This window comes from Macaca thibetana, chromosome 3, assembly GCF_024542745.1.
Source record: "Macaca thibetana thibetana isolate TM-01 chromosome 3, ASM2454274v1, whole genome shotgun sequence".
NCBI classification, from domain to species: Eukaryota; Metazoa; Chordata; class Mammalia; order Primates; family Cercopithecidae; genus Macaca; species Macaca thibetana.
In genome coordinates, this window is record NC_065580.1 from 163,039,833 (window position 1) to 163,053,192 (window position 13,360).

At 42.5% G+C, this 13,360-nt stretch overlaps 2 protein-coding genes across 31 annotated transcripts in view; one reads left to right on the forward strand and one right to left on the reverse strand.

The window, feature by feature from the left end:
• Positions 1–13,360, forward strand: part of ATP5PO (ATP synthase peripheral stalk subunit OSCP) — a 1,173,690-nt gene that overhangs the window by 1,156,990 nt on the left and 3,340 nt on the right. For 11 of the 30 annotated variants that reach the window (XM_050784668.1, XM_050784696.1, XM_050784669.1 and 8 more), the window contains exons 2-6: positions 4,297–4,350; positions 5,557–5,607; positions 7,361–7,471; positions 10,874–11,003; positions 12,716–12,828. In XM_050784668.1, coding sequence (XP_050640625.1) covers positions 4,315–4,350; positions 5,557–5,607; positions 7,361–7,471; positions 10,874–11,003; positions 12,716–12,828 — 441 coding nt within the window. In that variant the 5' untranslated portion in view covers positions 4,297–4,314. Of the gene's footprint in view, positions 1–4,291; positions 4,351–5,556; positions 5,608–7,360; positions 7,472–10,873; positions 11,004–12,715; positions 12,829–13,360 lie in introns of all 30 variants that reach the window. The other 19 variants (XM_050784681.1, XM_050784674.1, XM_050784675.1 and 16 more) reach the window with 2 other exon arrangements.
• Positions 1–13,360, reverse strand: part of MRPS6 (mitochondrial ribosomal protein S6) — a 519,933-nt gene that overhangs the window by 442,336 nt on the left and 64,237 nt on the right. The window lies entirely within an intron of this gene.

A 13,360-nucleotide genomic window follows, 5' to 3' on the forward strand; every position in this document is an offset into this window, starting at 1 on the left:
ATTCAGGAGGCTGAGGTGGGAGGATTGCTTGAGCCTGGGAGGCTGAGGCTGTAGTGAGCCATGATTGTGCCACTGCACTTTAGCCTGGGCAACAGAGTAAGACCCTGTCTCAAAAAATAAGCAAATAAATAAAATAAAATAGAAAAAAAAAAAACCATAAAAAACGGAAACCATCTCAATTATATTCAGAGTCTAGAGTTTCCCAAGTATATTTGACCCTAGAACTTTTTATTTGTATTACATCTGTTAACACCCACACTTCAGAAAACACAGGTTTTGCAGTTTCTCATAGAATATAAAGTTTATAAAGGTAGGCACTGTGTCTTGTATCCTGTTCTAGCTTCAGGGACTAGAACAGCTGGCTGCACATAATAGCTGCTCACTAAATTGTGTTAAATAATGTGCTGAATACTTTTCATTAGGCTTATTTGAAAATAGTCTCTGAAAGTTTGCAAAGTAGAGTGAAACAAGGATTTTCATGTGCTGCTACAGAAACTATAAATCGATTAAAACTTTTGAAAAGCAGCTCGGCCTCATGCATCAGAGGCTGTTAAAGTACTCACATTCTCTCACCAAGTTGTGTAAATTCTGGAAATCTATTTGGAAATTTTCCTAAATATGAAAAAAAAAAAAAAAATGACCGGGCGTGGTGGTGTGCACCTGTAGTCCCAGCTACTTGGGAGGCTGAGGTAGGAGGACCGCTTTAGTCCAGGAGCTCTCAGCTGTGGTGCACTATGCCGGTCAGGTGTCTATACTAAATTCAGCATCAATATGGTGACCTCCAAGGAGCAGGGGACCACAAGGTTGCCTAAGGGGGGTGAACCAGCCAAGCCAGAAACAGAGTAGGTCAAAATTACCATTTTTAGGCCGGGCATGGTAGCGCATGCCTGTAATCCCAGCACTTTGGGAGGCCCAGGCGGGCAGATCACCTGAGGTCAAGAGTTCAAGACCAGCCTGGCCAACATGGCAAAACCTCATCTCTACTAAAAATACAAAAACTAGCTGGGTGTGGTGGCACACACTTGTAATCCCAGCTACTCTAGAGGCTGAGGTAGGAGAATAGCTTGAACCGCGGAGGCAGAGGTTGCAGTGAGTTGAAATTGGGCCACTGCACTCCAGCGGGGGAGACAGAGTGAGACTCCGTCTCAAAAAATAAATAAATCAATAAATGAAAATAAAAATAAAATAAAACTCCCCTGCCGATCATTAGTGGGAATCACGCCTGTGAAGAGCCACTGTATTCCAGAGCAACATAGCCGACACCATCTCTCAAAAAAAAAAAAAAAAAAAGAAGGCTGAGCGCGGTGGCTCATGCCTGTAATCCCAGCACTTCGGGAGGCCAAGGCGGGTGGATCACCTGAGGTCAGGAGTTCGAGACCAACCTGGCCAATATGGTGAAACCCCGTCTCTACTAAAAATACAAAAAAATTAGCCGGGTGTGGTGGCACGTGCCTGTAATCCCAGCTACTTGGGAGGCTGAGGCAGGAGAATCGCTTGAACCCAGGAGGCAGAGGTTGCAGTGAGCTGAGATCACACCATTGCACTCCAGCCTGGGCAACAAGAGCGAAAGTCCATCTCAAAAAAAAAAAAAAAAAAAGAAAGAAAGAAAAGAAATTTATGTCTAAATATGCTTAGGAGATTCGGTATTGTTTAAAATGGCAAAAAAAAAAAAAAAAGGAAACCATTTGAATTATGTTCAAAAATCATAGAATAATTAAGTTGCAGAATATTCACTGGATGGACTACCCTACAGCCATTAAAATGATACTTAGAAACTTTTATAATTTGGAAATAGGCTTATATTATAAGCATGAATGCATAACTCATATGTAATTTTGCATCCTTTTCTTTCTTGCATTAAAGAAAAAGGCAAAATACCAAGTTGTATAAAGATTGTTAATCTGTATGTATAACAAAAGCAAACAAAATAAAGAACTAACATAACCAGGTGTGGTGGCATGCACTTGTAATCCCAGCTACTTGAGAAGCTGAGGTGGGAAGACTGCTTGAGCCCAGGAGTTGGAGACAAGCCTGGGCAACATAGTGAGACCCTCATCTCTAAAAAAAAAAAAAAAAAAAAAAAAAAAAAAAAAAAAAAATTTTATTAGCCAGGCTTGGTAGCATATGTCTGTAGGCCCAGCTACTGGGGAGGCTAATGTGGAAGGATTGCTTGAGCCTAGGAGGTCAAGGTTGCAGTGAGTCGTGATCACACAACTGCACTCCAGCCTCGGTGACAGAGCAAGGCATTGTCTCAAAAAAAAAAAAAGACCAAATTAATGAGTACCACTCTGTCAGGCAATTGTTCTAAGCACTTTACATATATACTTTTTTATTTCTCCTAATGACCTATAGGCAGATACTATTATAATACCCAGTTTATAGATAAGAAAACTGAAGCACAGAGAAGTTATATAACTGGGCCAAGGAACTGATTGGGATTCAGGCCAGGGTAGTTCAGGCCACAGCCTAAACAAATGTTGAGAAACAAGACACCAAAATACTTACAACAATTGCCTCTGAGTGGAAGAAAAGAGGACAATTACATCTTTATCTTTCTCTACATTTTAAAAAGTTTTTAGGGAGTTGGATGTGGTGGCTCACACCTCTAATCCCAGCACTTTGGGAAGCCAAGGCAGGCGGATCACTTGAGGTCAGGAGTTCGAGACCAGCCTGGCCAACATGGCAAAACCCCATCTCTACTAAAAAGAGAAAAATTAGCCAGATGTGGTTGTGTACACCTGTAGTCCCAGCTACTCGGGAGGCTGAGGCAGGAGAACCACTTGAACCCAGGAGGCAGAGGTTGTAGTGAGTTGAGATCATGCCACTGCACTACAGCCTGGGTGACAAAGTGAGACCCTGTCTCAAAAAAAAAAAAAAAAAATTGTAATAATGAGAAAACTACTCTCTAAAAGTGAAAAATAATGAATTAACGTGTTTCTATAATACATCTGAGCAGAGTACTTTTCTTTTAAGTTGATTACAGAACCCCCACTATTATAAACAGGAATACTGACCCTTGCTCTGCCAGCCAGTCTCTTCTCCAACAGACGAGAAAATTCGACTGAGTTCTATTTAGAGAGAATGGGTTGAAGATAGGTTGTTTTTATGGATGAAGAGAAACTATATCCAAGGCTAGTATCCAGTTCTCAGTTTCAATATCGAATTTGTTCAAACCCACGTTCTACTTTAGGCCTGATGCTCGGCTAGCCACTCTGCCCTAGCCATAATCAAGAATCTAGGTATCAGAATCCCACCTGCCCTCACACACCAACAGCTCAGTTCTATACTCAGGTGAGATGGGTGAGAGGGGAGGGGAATGGAGGGCCACAGAGATTCTTTGCTTTTGCTTGGCCAAACTTCAGTGAGGCTTCTGAACCTTCTCGGAGGCCTATCCATACACCTCCTTGTAAAATCCAGTTTTAGCCAAACTGCTAAGTCAGTTCAGCCAGAAGCCCCAATCTTCGATAACCGATCATCTTTAATATTTGATCAGGGTCCCCATCCTTCACCATCCCCCAGGTGATGTCTGATCACCCTGACCTGTCTTCTACAAGATTCCTCTAGGTCATTTTAGCCAGAATCCCCCTTACCCCAGTTTCCTCTTAGTAATTTTCTATCCACTGACCCCCACACTGCTCCTTGGCCATAAATTCCCATTTGTCCGTGCTGCTTTCGGAGCTGAGCCCAATCTCTCCGCCCACTCCCAGACCCGGTTGCACTGGTCCTATACCCATCGCTATGGTCCTGAATAAAGTCTTCCTTACCATGCTTTAACAAGCATCATTGAATAATTTTTTATTTAACAATGGGTAGTCATGGCCCAGGTAAGAGGGACGTGGTGTCCGCTCCTGGAGCTGCAAGGCTCCTGGGGGCTTTTTGTTTTGGTTTGGTTTTGTCTTTGTGTGCAACGTGAAAAAAAGCCATTGATTCAGGCTTTAGCATGCTGGGAAGGAAGAGTCAAGAATCCAGTGACACTGGTAATAACTGTGAAATGGAACAAATACCACTATATTTATCTAAATGTAAATTTTAAAACTGGGAACAGCAAATCCATTCTACAGTGAGGGCCGCTTGGCCAGTAACAATGATTTCATTTTCACGTGCAGTTAAAGCCCTCTGGCTCCACCGCAAGGGTCCAGCCGTTACCACTGCTAAGAACTACAACTCCCAGCCGGAGGGAGGTCTTTGCGCCTGCGGCCTGACGCCCTACGCCTACACTTCCCAGAGAACCTAGCGGTTACGCTAACGTGCGCGTGCGCTCTTGCGCGCCTCTCTCTTCCCACTCGGGTTTGACCTACAGCCGCCCGGGAGAAGATGGCCGCCCCAGGAGTGTCCGGTCTCTCCCGGCAGGTGAGAGAAACATGATCCTGAGAGCCAGTGGTAGGATCCCTGCTGGGGTGACCGGTACCAAACCCCGAGCACCAGGGTGCGATGCTTCGGTTGGGGAAGTCTGGCAGTCTTCCAAGGTTATGGGACCCGGCGAGTGGGAGCGACTCAGGACGACCCAGCGTTTGTCCCCCGGGATGCCTACGGGGCGGAAGGCGCGGGGCTGTGCGTGCCGTGACCTTGGCATCCTCCGAGCACAGCCCCAAGAAGCTGCTAGCCTGAGGGGCGCAGGAGAGGGGGTCTGCCGTTTGCTGAATTCCGGGGAAGGGGCATGGCCTAGCCTCCAAATCAGCTTCCTTTGCCATTGTGGTAAAACCTGTCAGAGATCACTTACTATTAATGCTAAGGAATATTTGTAAAACACATTTCACAGTTTTATAAATGAAATGAGGCCGAAAAGTTTAAATGAGTCTTTGACTGCTCAGCCAGTAAGTGGTAGAATTGAGATTTGAACCCACAGAATCACCCAGAAGATGGAGTTTGAAAAAATTGTATGCTCTTTGTACTGAATATCACCATGGTGCTTTACATATCATGACCCCTTCCTGGCATCTTAGGTAATTTTTACATAAGCATTACAAAGTCTTAATCCTCACAAGCAGTTTGGATAAAACACATTCCATAGCTGGAAGTATTTGAAGGTGACCTGTGATCTGTGACCTGTGCGCTTGCAGGTGATTTTTAAACTGTAAGACTGTCTCGCAGAGGTAGGGCCTCTTGTCAGATCAAACTCTGCGGCAGTACTCAAAAAATTCATCTTTATTTTCAGATAGCATTTGGATTCCGAGAAGGGTACATCTGTTGCAAATGATCTGCTCAAGGGTGTGGTAATAGGAACGCCAGAATTTTGGTTAAATATTTTTGAAACGTACACTCCTTGGAAGTTAGTGTTTTCTCTGTCATACGGGTGTGCTAGCCTCGGTCCATTCCTAGCGAGCTAGGAGGTTAGTGAGAAGGTGATTTCCCAAGCAACTTGGGATAATCCTCGTTGGGTAAGTTTACTCCTTAGTAATAATAAGTAGCTCATCCTCATGTAACATGTGAAGATACAAAGAGACAAAACTAATGCTTTTAAGGTCATTAAAAATTTGTTGTTGATGTTGTTACTGAGTTACGTGCAGAAATCCTTCGAGTAATCTTGTTTGATCTATTTTCCTTTATTGCTTCAAGGTGCGATGTTTCAGTACCTCTGTGGTCAGACCGTTTGCCAAGCTTGTGAGGGTATGTTAATTTATATTCTTCTGTAATGATAAGCACGTGAAAGTGTTAGTCAAACAGCAGTACAGTTAGGACGTGGATTTTTGTGTAGTTACTATCTAAACCTTTCTGCACGACTTGTGGTTCCCAAAATGTGATGTGTGCGTAGGGTGTGGAAAGGAATGGTGTTGAATACTTGCTTTGTGACAGGCCCATGCATAATCTTTAAATATGAAAACTTTTTTTTCAATCATTTGTTTTTCCATTAACCCTCTAAAATAGGGAAGCTAACATTTACTTATTTTTTAATGAAAGAAACAGGTTTAACAAAATGACATGCCCAAGTTATCACAGGAAATTATTACAGGAGTTGATATTAAAATCAAGGTACCTTGGTTTCTAATGCAATTCTGTTGCAATTCTCTATGTTCCATTCTGGTTAGGAATATTCATACTCTTCACACTCTTTCTCTCCACTAGGAGAGAAAGAAGGCTCACTATTTCAGAGAGTTGCCCGTCCCTTTCTTTTCAAACCGGAAGTAGTCCAGTTGACCCCGGATAAAGAGGACTATCAGTGACACATAATAAATGAAGTTCCCCAGAAGGCCCCCAGAAATGATACATGACTAACAGCTGGTAACAACCCTGTTGGAACATGAAGTCTGACTCCATTTCTGTAGGTTATTTTGAAATTCTTTATTTGATTAAAGAAAGTTCCTTTGTGATCGAGAATTGAATCAACTGTCAGGAAGCAGGAACTTCTCTAAGATGTGCTGGGTCAACTATCCTACCCACACTTTTCCCCACCAAATCAACAGTGAGCCAGTCCTCCCCTTGGAAAAATTTTGTAAAGGAAAGATCATAATACCAGCCTATGTCCTTAATGAACCCACATCAGGTGGGATTTAGGAAAATAATTATCATGTCCTGTCCTCATTACCAGCCCCAAATCTCAAATCAAATGATCAAAATCATTTTGTCCTTCATGTGAGAGCTTAAAAACCTCATAACAGTGTTCAGGAGTAACTGGTCTTCCCGTTTTACAAAAGGGGAAGCTGAAGCCCTGGGAAAATGTACCTGAGGTTACTCAGCTTAGTCCTAGAGCTGGACTGGAACTAAATCTTTCTCATCCAGGCTTGAGCTTTCCCACTACAGCCATACAGCACCACTAAGAACGTGTAGTTACACACTGATGGTAGAAGAAAAGTCTGTAGTTTACTGTGAAAAATAATTCAAGCATCAGGTTTTTTGTGAACTGCCAAAGGGCTCTGTTAAATTGAACATCGATAGGGAGGCTATGTAAGGGAAAATGTATAGTGTCAGTATGAAATGTATAAAAGTATATTTGTGTGTTTCATAAACACCTGTTTTCCTAGCTCTAACATACTCGAAACTGTCTATCAGTGTTCACAACGTCCCATACTTGAAACTAAATAGTTACTGAGTTTAAAGGAAACATAAGCTCATCTCAAAATTAAAGTACAAGTAATTGATAAAGGTAGGTAAACCTGGAAGGGACTTTAGACCCTGCTTACTAAGCCCCTCATTTTACAGATGAGGAATTGGAGGCTTAAAGATTTGAGTGACCTGACCAAGGAAACATCCCTAATTTACTTGCAAATTGCCATTTAGGGCAGCTCTTGGGTGACACATTTAAACTGTTTTGTGTTAAAACGATATATTTTTTAAAATATACATTTTAAATTCTGCTCTTGACAGTATACTATTAACTGATTTTCCTTTTTGCTTCCTCTCCTATTTCACCTTTTCTTTAAAGCCTCCTGTTCAGGTATACGGTATTGAAGGTCGCTATGCCACGGCTCTTTATTCTGCTGCATCAAAACAGAATAAGTTGGAGCAAGTAGAAAAGGAGTTGTTGAGAGTAGCAGTAAGTAGCTTTCCTATTCATTATATATTAAGTTCCTGTTTGTATATTTTTTCCTTTGGTTGTTTGACTGCATTCCTAATGAGGTGTATCCTCCAAGAAAAAGAACTGGGAAAAAGCCATTTTCTGTAAACACGTTTTTAGTGATAATGTTGGGCTTTTGTTATTATAAAACATATAAAAAGAAGAAACAGATACATATAAGGATATTAATATTAGGAACCAAGATTTGGGGCTAAGAAAAGATAGAAATGTAAAATTAAAATAGATGATAATTTAGGAAAATTGCTATTTCAGTGGAGAATTTAAAAGCTACCTTTAAAAATCTATACTTATAACTGGGCACGGTGCTCACACCTATCATCCCAGTACTTTGGGAGGCCGAGGCAGGTGGATCAGGAGGTCATGAGTTTGAGACCAGCCTGGCCAACATAGTGAAACCCCATCTCTACTAAAAACTACAAAAAATTGGCGGGGCATGGTGGTGAACACCTGTAATCCTAGCTACTCTGGAGGCTGAGGCGGGAGAATTGCTTGAACCTGGGAGGCCGAGGCTGCAGTGAGCTGAGATCGCACCATTGCACTCCAGCCCAGGTGATGGTGCAAGACTATCTCAAAAAAAAAAAAAAAAAAAAAAAAAAAAAGATTATATGCTTCTGGGCTAGGTCTTTAGAATATATTGTGATTTGGTTTTACGGAGAATTTGTTTTCATAAAACCTTTGCCTCGGGTTTTAATTGCCATATTTTATGCTTGTAGAATCAGAGGAGGCTCAGACATGTCTTACAGGTTGTTTTCATTTGGTAGAGATGCTTTGCAATTGTCAGAACCCCAGAAGTAACCATGTAGACCTTTTCATTATTATTTTGTTCCCAAAATGTGACAGAAGAATGACAGGCTGGGGCACGCTGGGCAGCAGAGTTAGTAAAGGGGTATGGGCTTCCCAGGGGTAATAGAGGACTGACAGGCAAAGACTGTGAGGCTGCTGCAGGATGTTTGTAACTTTTTTTTAAACATGAAAAGCAGAATAAATAAACCGTATTAACAGAAGCCTACATTGTAACTCAATAGGAGAATGTCTGCTTTCATTTTCACTGAATTTTCTAGTTAACAAGTTTCTACACATTCTGTTGCTTCTTTCTTTGATTTTCTGGCTGCTACCACTGGCAGTAAGGTCTGCATTAAAAAAGGTGAAGGAGATGCAGTCTGGTATATAGCCTCTTCGGAGGAAGTTTTGTTCTTTCTTGATTTTAAGATTCTTCATTCCTTGGCCGGGCGCAGTGGCTTACACCTGTAATCCCAACACTTTGGGAGGCCAAGACGGGTAGATCACGAGGTCAGGAGATCGAGACCATCCTGGCTAACATGGTGAAACCCCATCTCTACTAAAAATACAAAAAAGCCCGGCATGGCGGCATGCGCCTGTAGTCCCAGCTGCTGGGGAGGCTGAGGCAGGAGAATGGCGTGAACCCGGGAGGCGGAGCTTGCAGTGAGCCGAGATCATGCCATTGTACTCCAGCCTGGGTAACAGAACAAGACTCTGTCTCAAAAACAAAAAAAAGATTCTTCATTCCTTAATTCATATGTCTGTAAGTTTTTATTGTTTAGGAAAAACAGTTCATAGGCCAGTTGTATAGAATAATAATTCTTATGTTCTATATTAATCATCGTGTGTATAGTCTATAAGTATTACTGTTCTGTACTGTTTATGTTTTATTCATTTTTCACTTGAGCTTCTGTTGGAACTTCCGTCTTAACAGGCAGAATAATTTTAGCTCCATATTCCTTCCTTGATCCATTTACCTCTGCAGATAATGCTTAAGGTCTTAGCTGGTGTGATAAACTCTTAATGATTCTCACAGAGCCCAGGAACCCAGCCCTGTTGTTGGAGACATTTGGAGGAAGGGCATGCAGGAACAGACGGGGTCTCACACAGGCGTTTTTGGAGGTGATGGTTATTGTCTGCTACTTGTCAGTTATGCCCATTTTAAACAGAAACAATCGTGTTTACAATGGAGAGAATGACTTGGATTGTGGGCATTAGAATGGAGTTTGTCTAAAGCCTGGAAGTCAGTCAAGACATGGAGAAAAAGGGAGGCAATTATCTGAAGACACTCTGAATATTAGCAGAGTTTTGGCATTAAGAGGGAAGGATAATGCAAGCATCATACTCACTGTCCTCTGGATGATGCAGGAGACACAGATAAACATGAAAAACTAGGTAACCCAAATTCCAGAATGCTTTCAATCTGTGTATGCCTGCATTTTTTATGGAAAAATGTCATTTCTGTGGGGTCACTCAAGTGGAAATGTTAGCATTGGATGATGTATCTGACCAGTATCCTGGATCAGAGACAGGATTCTGGCCAGGAGCCTGGGAGGAGGTGCTAGGAGAGTAATTGAAAGGCATAGAGAGGTGTGTTAACTGAAGGTGCTTGACTGGAAGCTGCCATTGTTGGTTTGTTGGAACTCTGGAGCAACATGCTGGAAGCTGCACTTGGTCACTGAATGCAGATATTTGTGATATAACAAAATGAGAAGAAGGTCGTTTCCCATGATGGTTGTGCTCCTGTTTTTTGTCCACTCTGTCTCCCAGACTCTTTGGGTCTGGCTGCTCTGGCAGCACCAGAGGTCTTGCAGAATCTGCTGGGTTCCCTGGACACTGTAAGAGGCAGGACCCCTCCAAGGGAGCAGTGAGGAGGCCTCTGCAGTCAGAGCACAGTTTTGAGGTCTGCACTTTAGAAATAGCACTGCTAGAAAAGCCAGACTAATACTCTTAAATACATTAAAATATGCAGTCAAGTGAAGTTTGGCTGCTTAGTGTTTTATAATCTTTCTTGAAAAGCAAAAATAAAATTAAGAAATTTCATACAGTATTTTTAAATTTTTTTGAGGAACATCATTCTATCCTATATAAAATCCTGGTGCAGTGCAGTGTATTCTGAAAGGCAGTCAGAAAATTGTTTGATTATAATATTTTTGTCATAAGTTCTTTGGCAGTGCTAATTTAATTCATAAAATACTTAATTCATAAGAAAGTGTGTGTATGGCCAGGCACAGTGGCTCATGCCTGTAATCGCAGCACTTTGGGAGGCCGAGGTGGGTGGATCACTTGAGGTCAGGAGTTTAAGACCAGCCTGGCCAACATGGCGAAACCCCTTTTCTACTAAAAATACAAAAATTAGTCAGACATGGTGGCGCACACCTGTAATCCCAGCTATCTGGGAGGCTGAGGCAGGAGAATCGCTTGAACCCAGGATGCAGAGGTTGCGTGAGCCAAGATTGTGCCACTGCACTCCAGCCTAGGCGACAGAGCAAGACTTTGTCTCCAAAAAAGAAGAAAGTGTGTGCATGGCACATCATTTGTGCTCTAAAAAATTTAAGAAATTTTTTTTTATACTTTCAGCAAATCCTGAAGGAACCCAAAGTGGCTGCTTCTGTTTTGAATCCCTATGTGAAGCGTTCTATTAAAGTGAAAAGCCTAAATGACATCACAGCAAAAGAGAGGTTCTCTCCCCTCACCACCAACCTGATCAGTGAGTATTAGAACTTTTTCATTTGAGGTGTCTTAAAACCGTGACTGGAAATGTGGTCCATGGACCATGGGCATCAGCATCACCTGGGAGCCTGTTGGCAGTGAAGAATCTCAGGCCTCACCTGCTGAATCAGAGTCTGCATCTTAAGCAGCTCCCTAAGTGAATTGTTTGCATATTAAAGTGTGAGGAGCACTGTCTAAAGGATGCTAGGACCTAAGCGTGTCTAATTGCATAGTCAGTAGTTTCAACTGTGGAGGCAGCCAATATGATACCTACCAAGAAAATGGTTTGTGGCCTGTGGGTATACCTTGATCCTTGGAGACATTTGCATTCTTGGGTACATTTGGACTGCTTTTCTCTCTTTTTTCTTTTTTTTCTTCATTGAGACAGAGTCTTACTCTGTCACTCAGGCTGGAGTACAGTGGCACGATCTCAGCTCACTGCACCCTCAACCTCCCAGATTCAGGTGCTCCTCCCACCTCAGCCTCCCTAGTAGCTGGGAATACAGGTGCATGCCACCACACTCAGCTAATTTTTTGTATTTTTTGTAGAGATGGGGTTTCTCCATGTTGCCCAGCCTGGTCTTGAACTCCTGGGCTCAAGCCATCTGCCTACCTTGGCTTCCCAAAGTGTTGGGATTACAGGCGTGAGCCACCATGTGGCAGTGTGTTAACTGAAGGTGCTTGACTGGAAGCTGCCATTGTTGGTTTGGATTGCTTTTCAGATCGTCATAGCCAGCTCAAAATAAAAATTGCAAAGAAAGTGTGTTTACGGTATCATCTTTGAATTTGTAGCCAAACGTATAATCTGTAACGTAAATATGAAAATCAGATTGCAAGCTGAGTACAAGAAGTCTGTTGCAGACCTGTATGGGTGAGAACCCCCCATACCTACTAATTTAAATCTTTGTCAGTACAGTCTATTTAAAAAAACAAAATCGAATATGCATTTTAAATAACAAGTTGTATCTTCATTCTTTTTTTTTGAGACTGGGTGTCTCTTTCTGTCACCAAAGCTGGAGTGCAGTGGCACAGTCTTGGCTCACTGCAACCTCTGCCACCTGAGCTTAAGTGATCCTTCTTCCTCAGCCTCCTGAGTAGCTGGAACTACAAGCATGCCCCACCATGCCCAGCTAACTTTTGAGGTTTTTTTTTTTTTTTTTTTTTTTTTTTTTTTGGTAGAGACGGGGTTTCACCATGTTACCCAGGCTGGTCTCAAAATCCTGGACACAAGCTGTCTGCCCACCTCGGCCTCCCAAAGTGCTAGGATTATAGGCGTGAGCCACTGCACTCAGCCTCCATTCATATTCTTAAAGGACATTGAATATATTGTGATTTTAAGAGACAAGATCTTACTCTGTCACCCAGGCTGGGGTGCAGTAGGACAATCATAACACACTGCAGCCTTAAACTCCTAGGCTCAAGCAATCTTCCTGCCTCATCCTCCTGAATAGCTGGGACTCTAGACATGCACCACCAAGCCCTAACGTTTTTTTGTAGAGTTGGGATCTCGCTATGTTGGCTGGTCTTGAACCCATGGCCTCAAGCAATCTTTGCGCCTCAGCCTCCAGTAGTTGGGATTATAGGCATGCACCCCTGAATATGGTGTTTTAAGGCCACACATCTAAGTTTGTTTTTTGGGTTGAGTATACGGCTTCATGAATAACTTGTTCAAGTGAGTTTCGTGTTACTGAGACACCTTCACTCTGCCAGATTTGCTTGCAGAAAATGGTCGCTTAAGCAATGCCCAGGGAGTCGTTTCTGCCTTTTCTACCATGATGAGTGTCCATCGCGGAGAGGTGCCTTGCACGGTGACCACTGCATCTGTAAGTAATGGGTTGTTGCTGCTGTGTTTGCCTTGATATTACATGCGCCACCTTTTGCAGGAAGAAGGAAAAAACGGTAAAATCAAGAAATGGGGAAAGGTCACTTGTCACCTGGGATGTTTGTTTCATTTTTATATCAGCTTCTGTGACCCTTTGCTTTGGAAAAGCCAGCATGTATCTTATTAGTGCTTCTGTAACCAGTGATTTATTCATAAGGCCTGGGTTAAATGTAAAGTACATCAAACTGTGTTAGAAAAGAGTGGTTTAGACTCCATTATATGTTTGAATTATATTATAAATGCCGCTTGAAGTAGTTTACTGAAACTAGAGTTCTAGAGTTTTTTTTGAGACAGTCTCACTTTGTCACCCAGGCTGGAGTGCAGTGACGTGATCACACTTCTGCAGCCTCAACCTTCTGGGCTCAGGTGATCCTCCTGCCTCATCCTCCTGGGTAGCTGGGACTACAGTGCACCCCCACCACACCCAGCTAATTTTTTTGTATTTTTTGTAGAAGTGGGGGTTTTACCGTGTT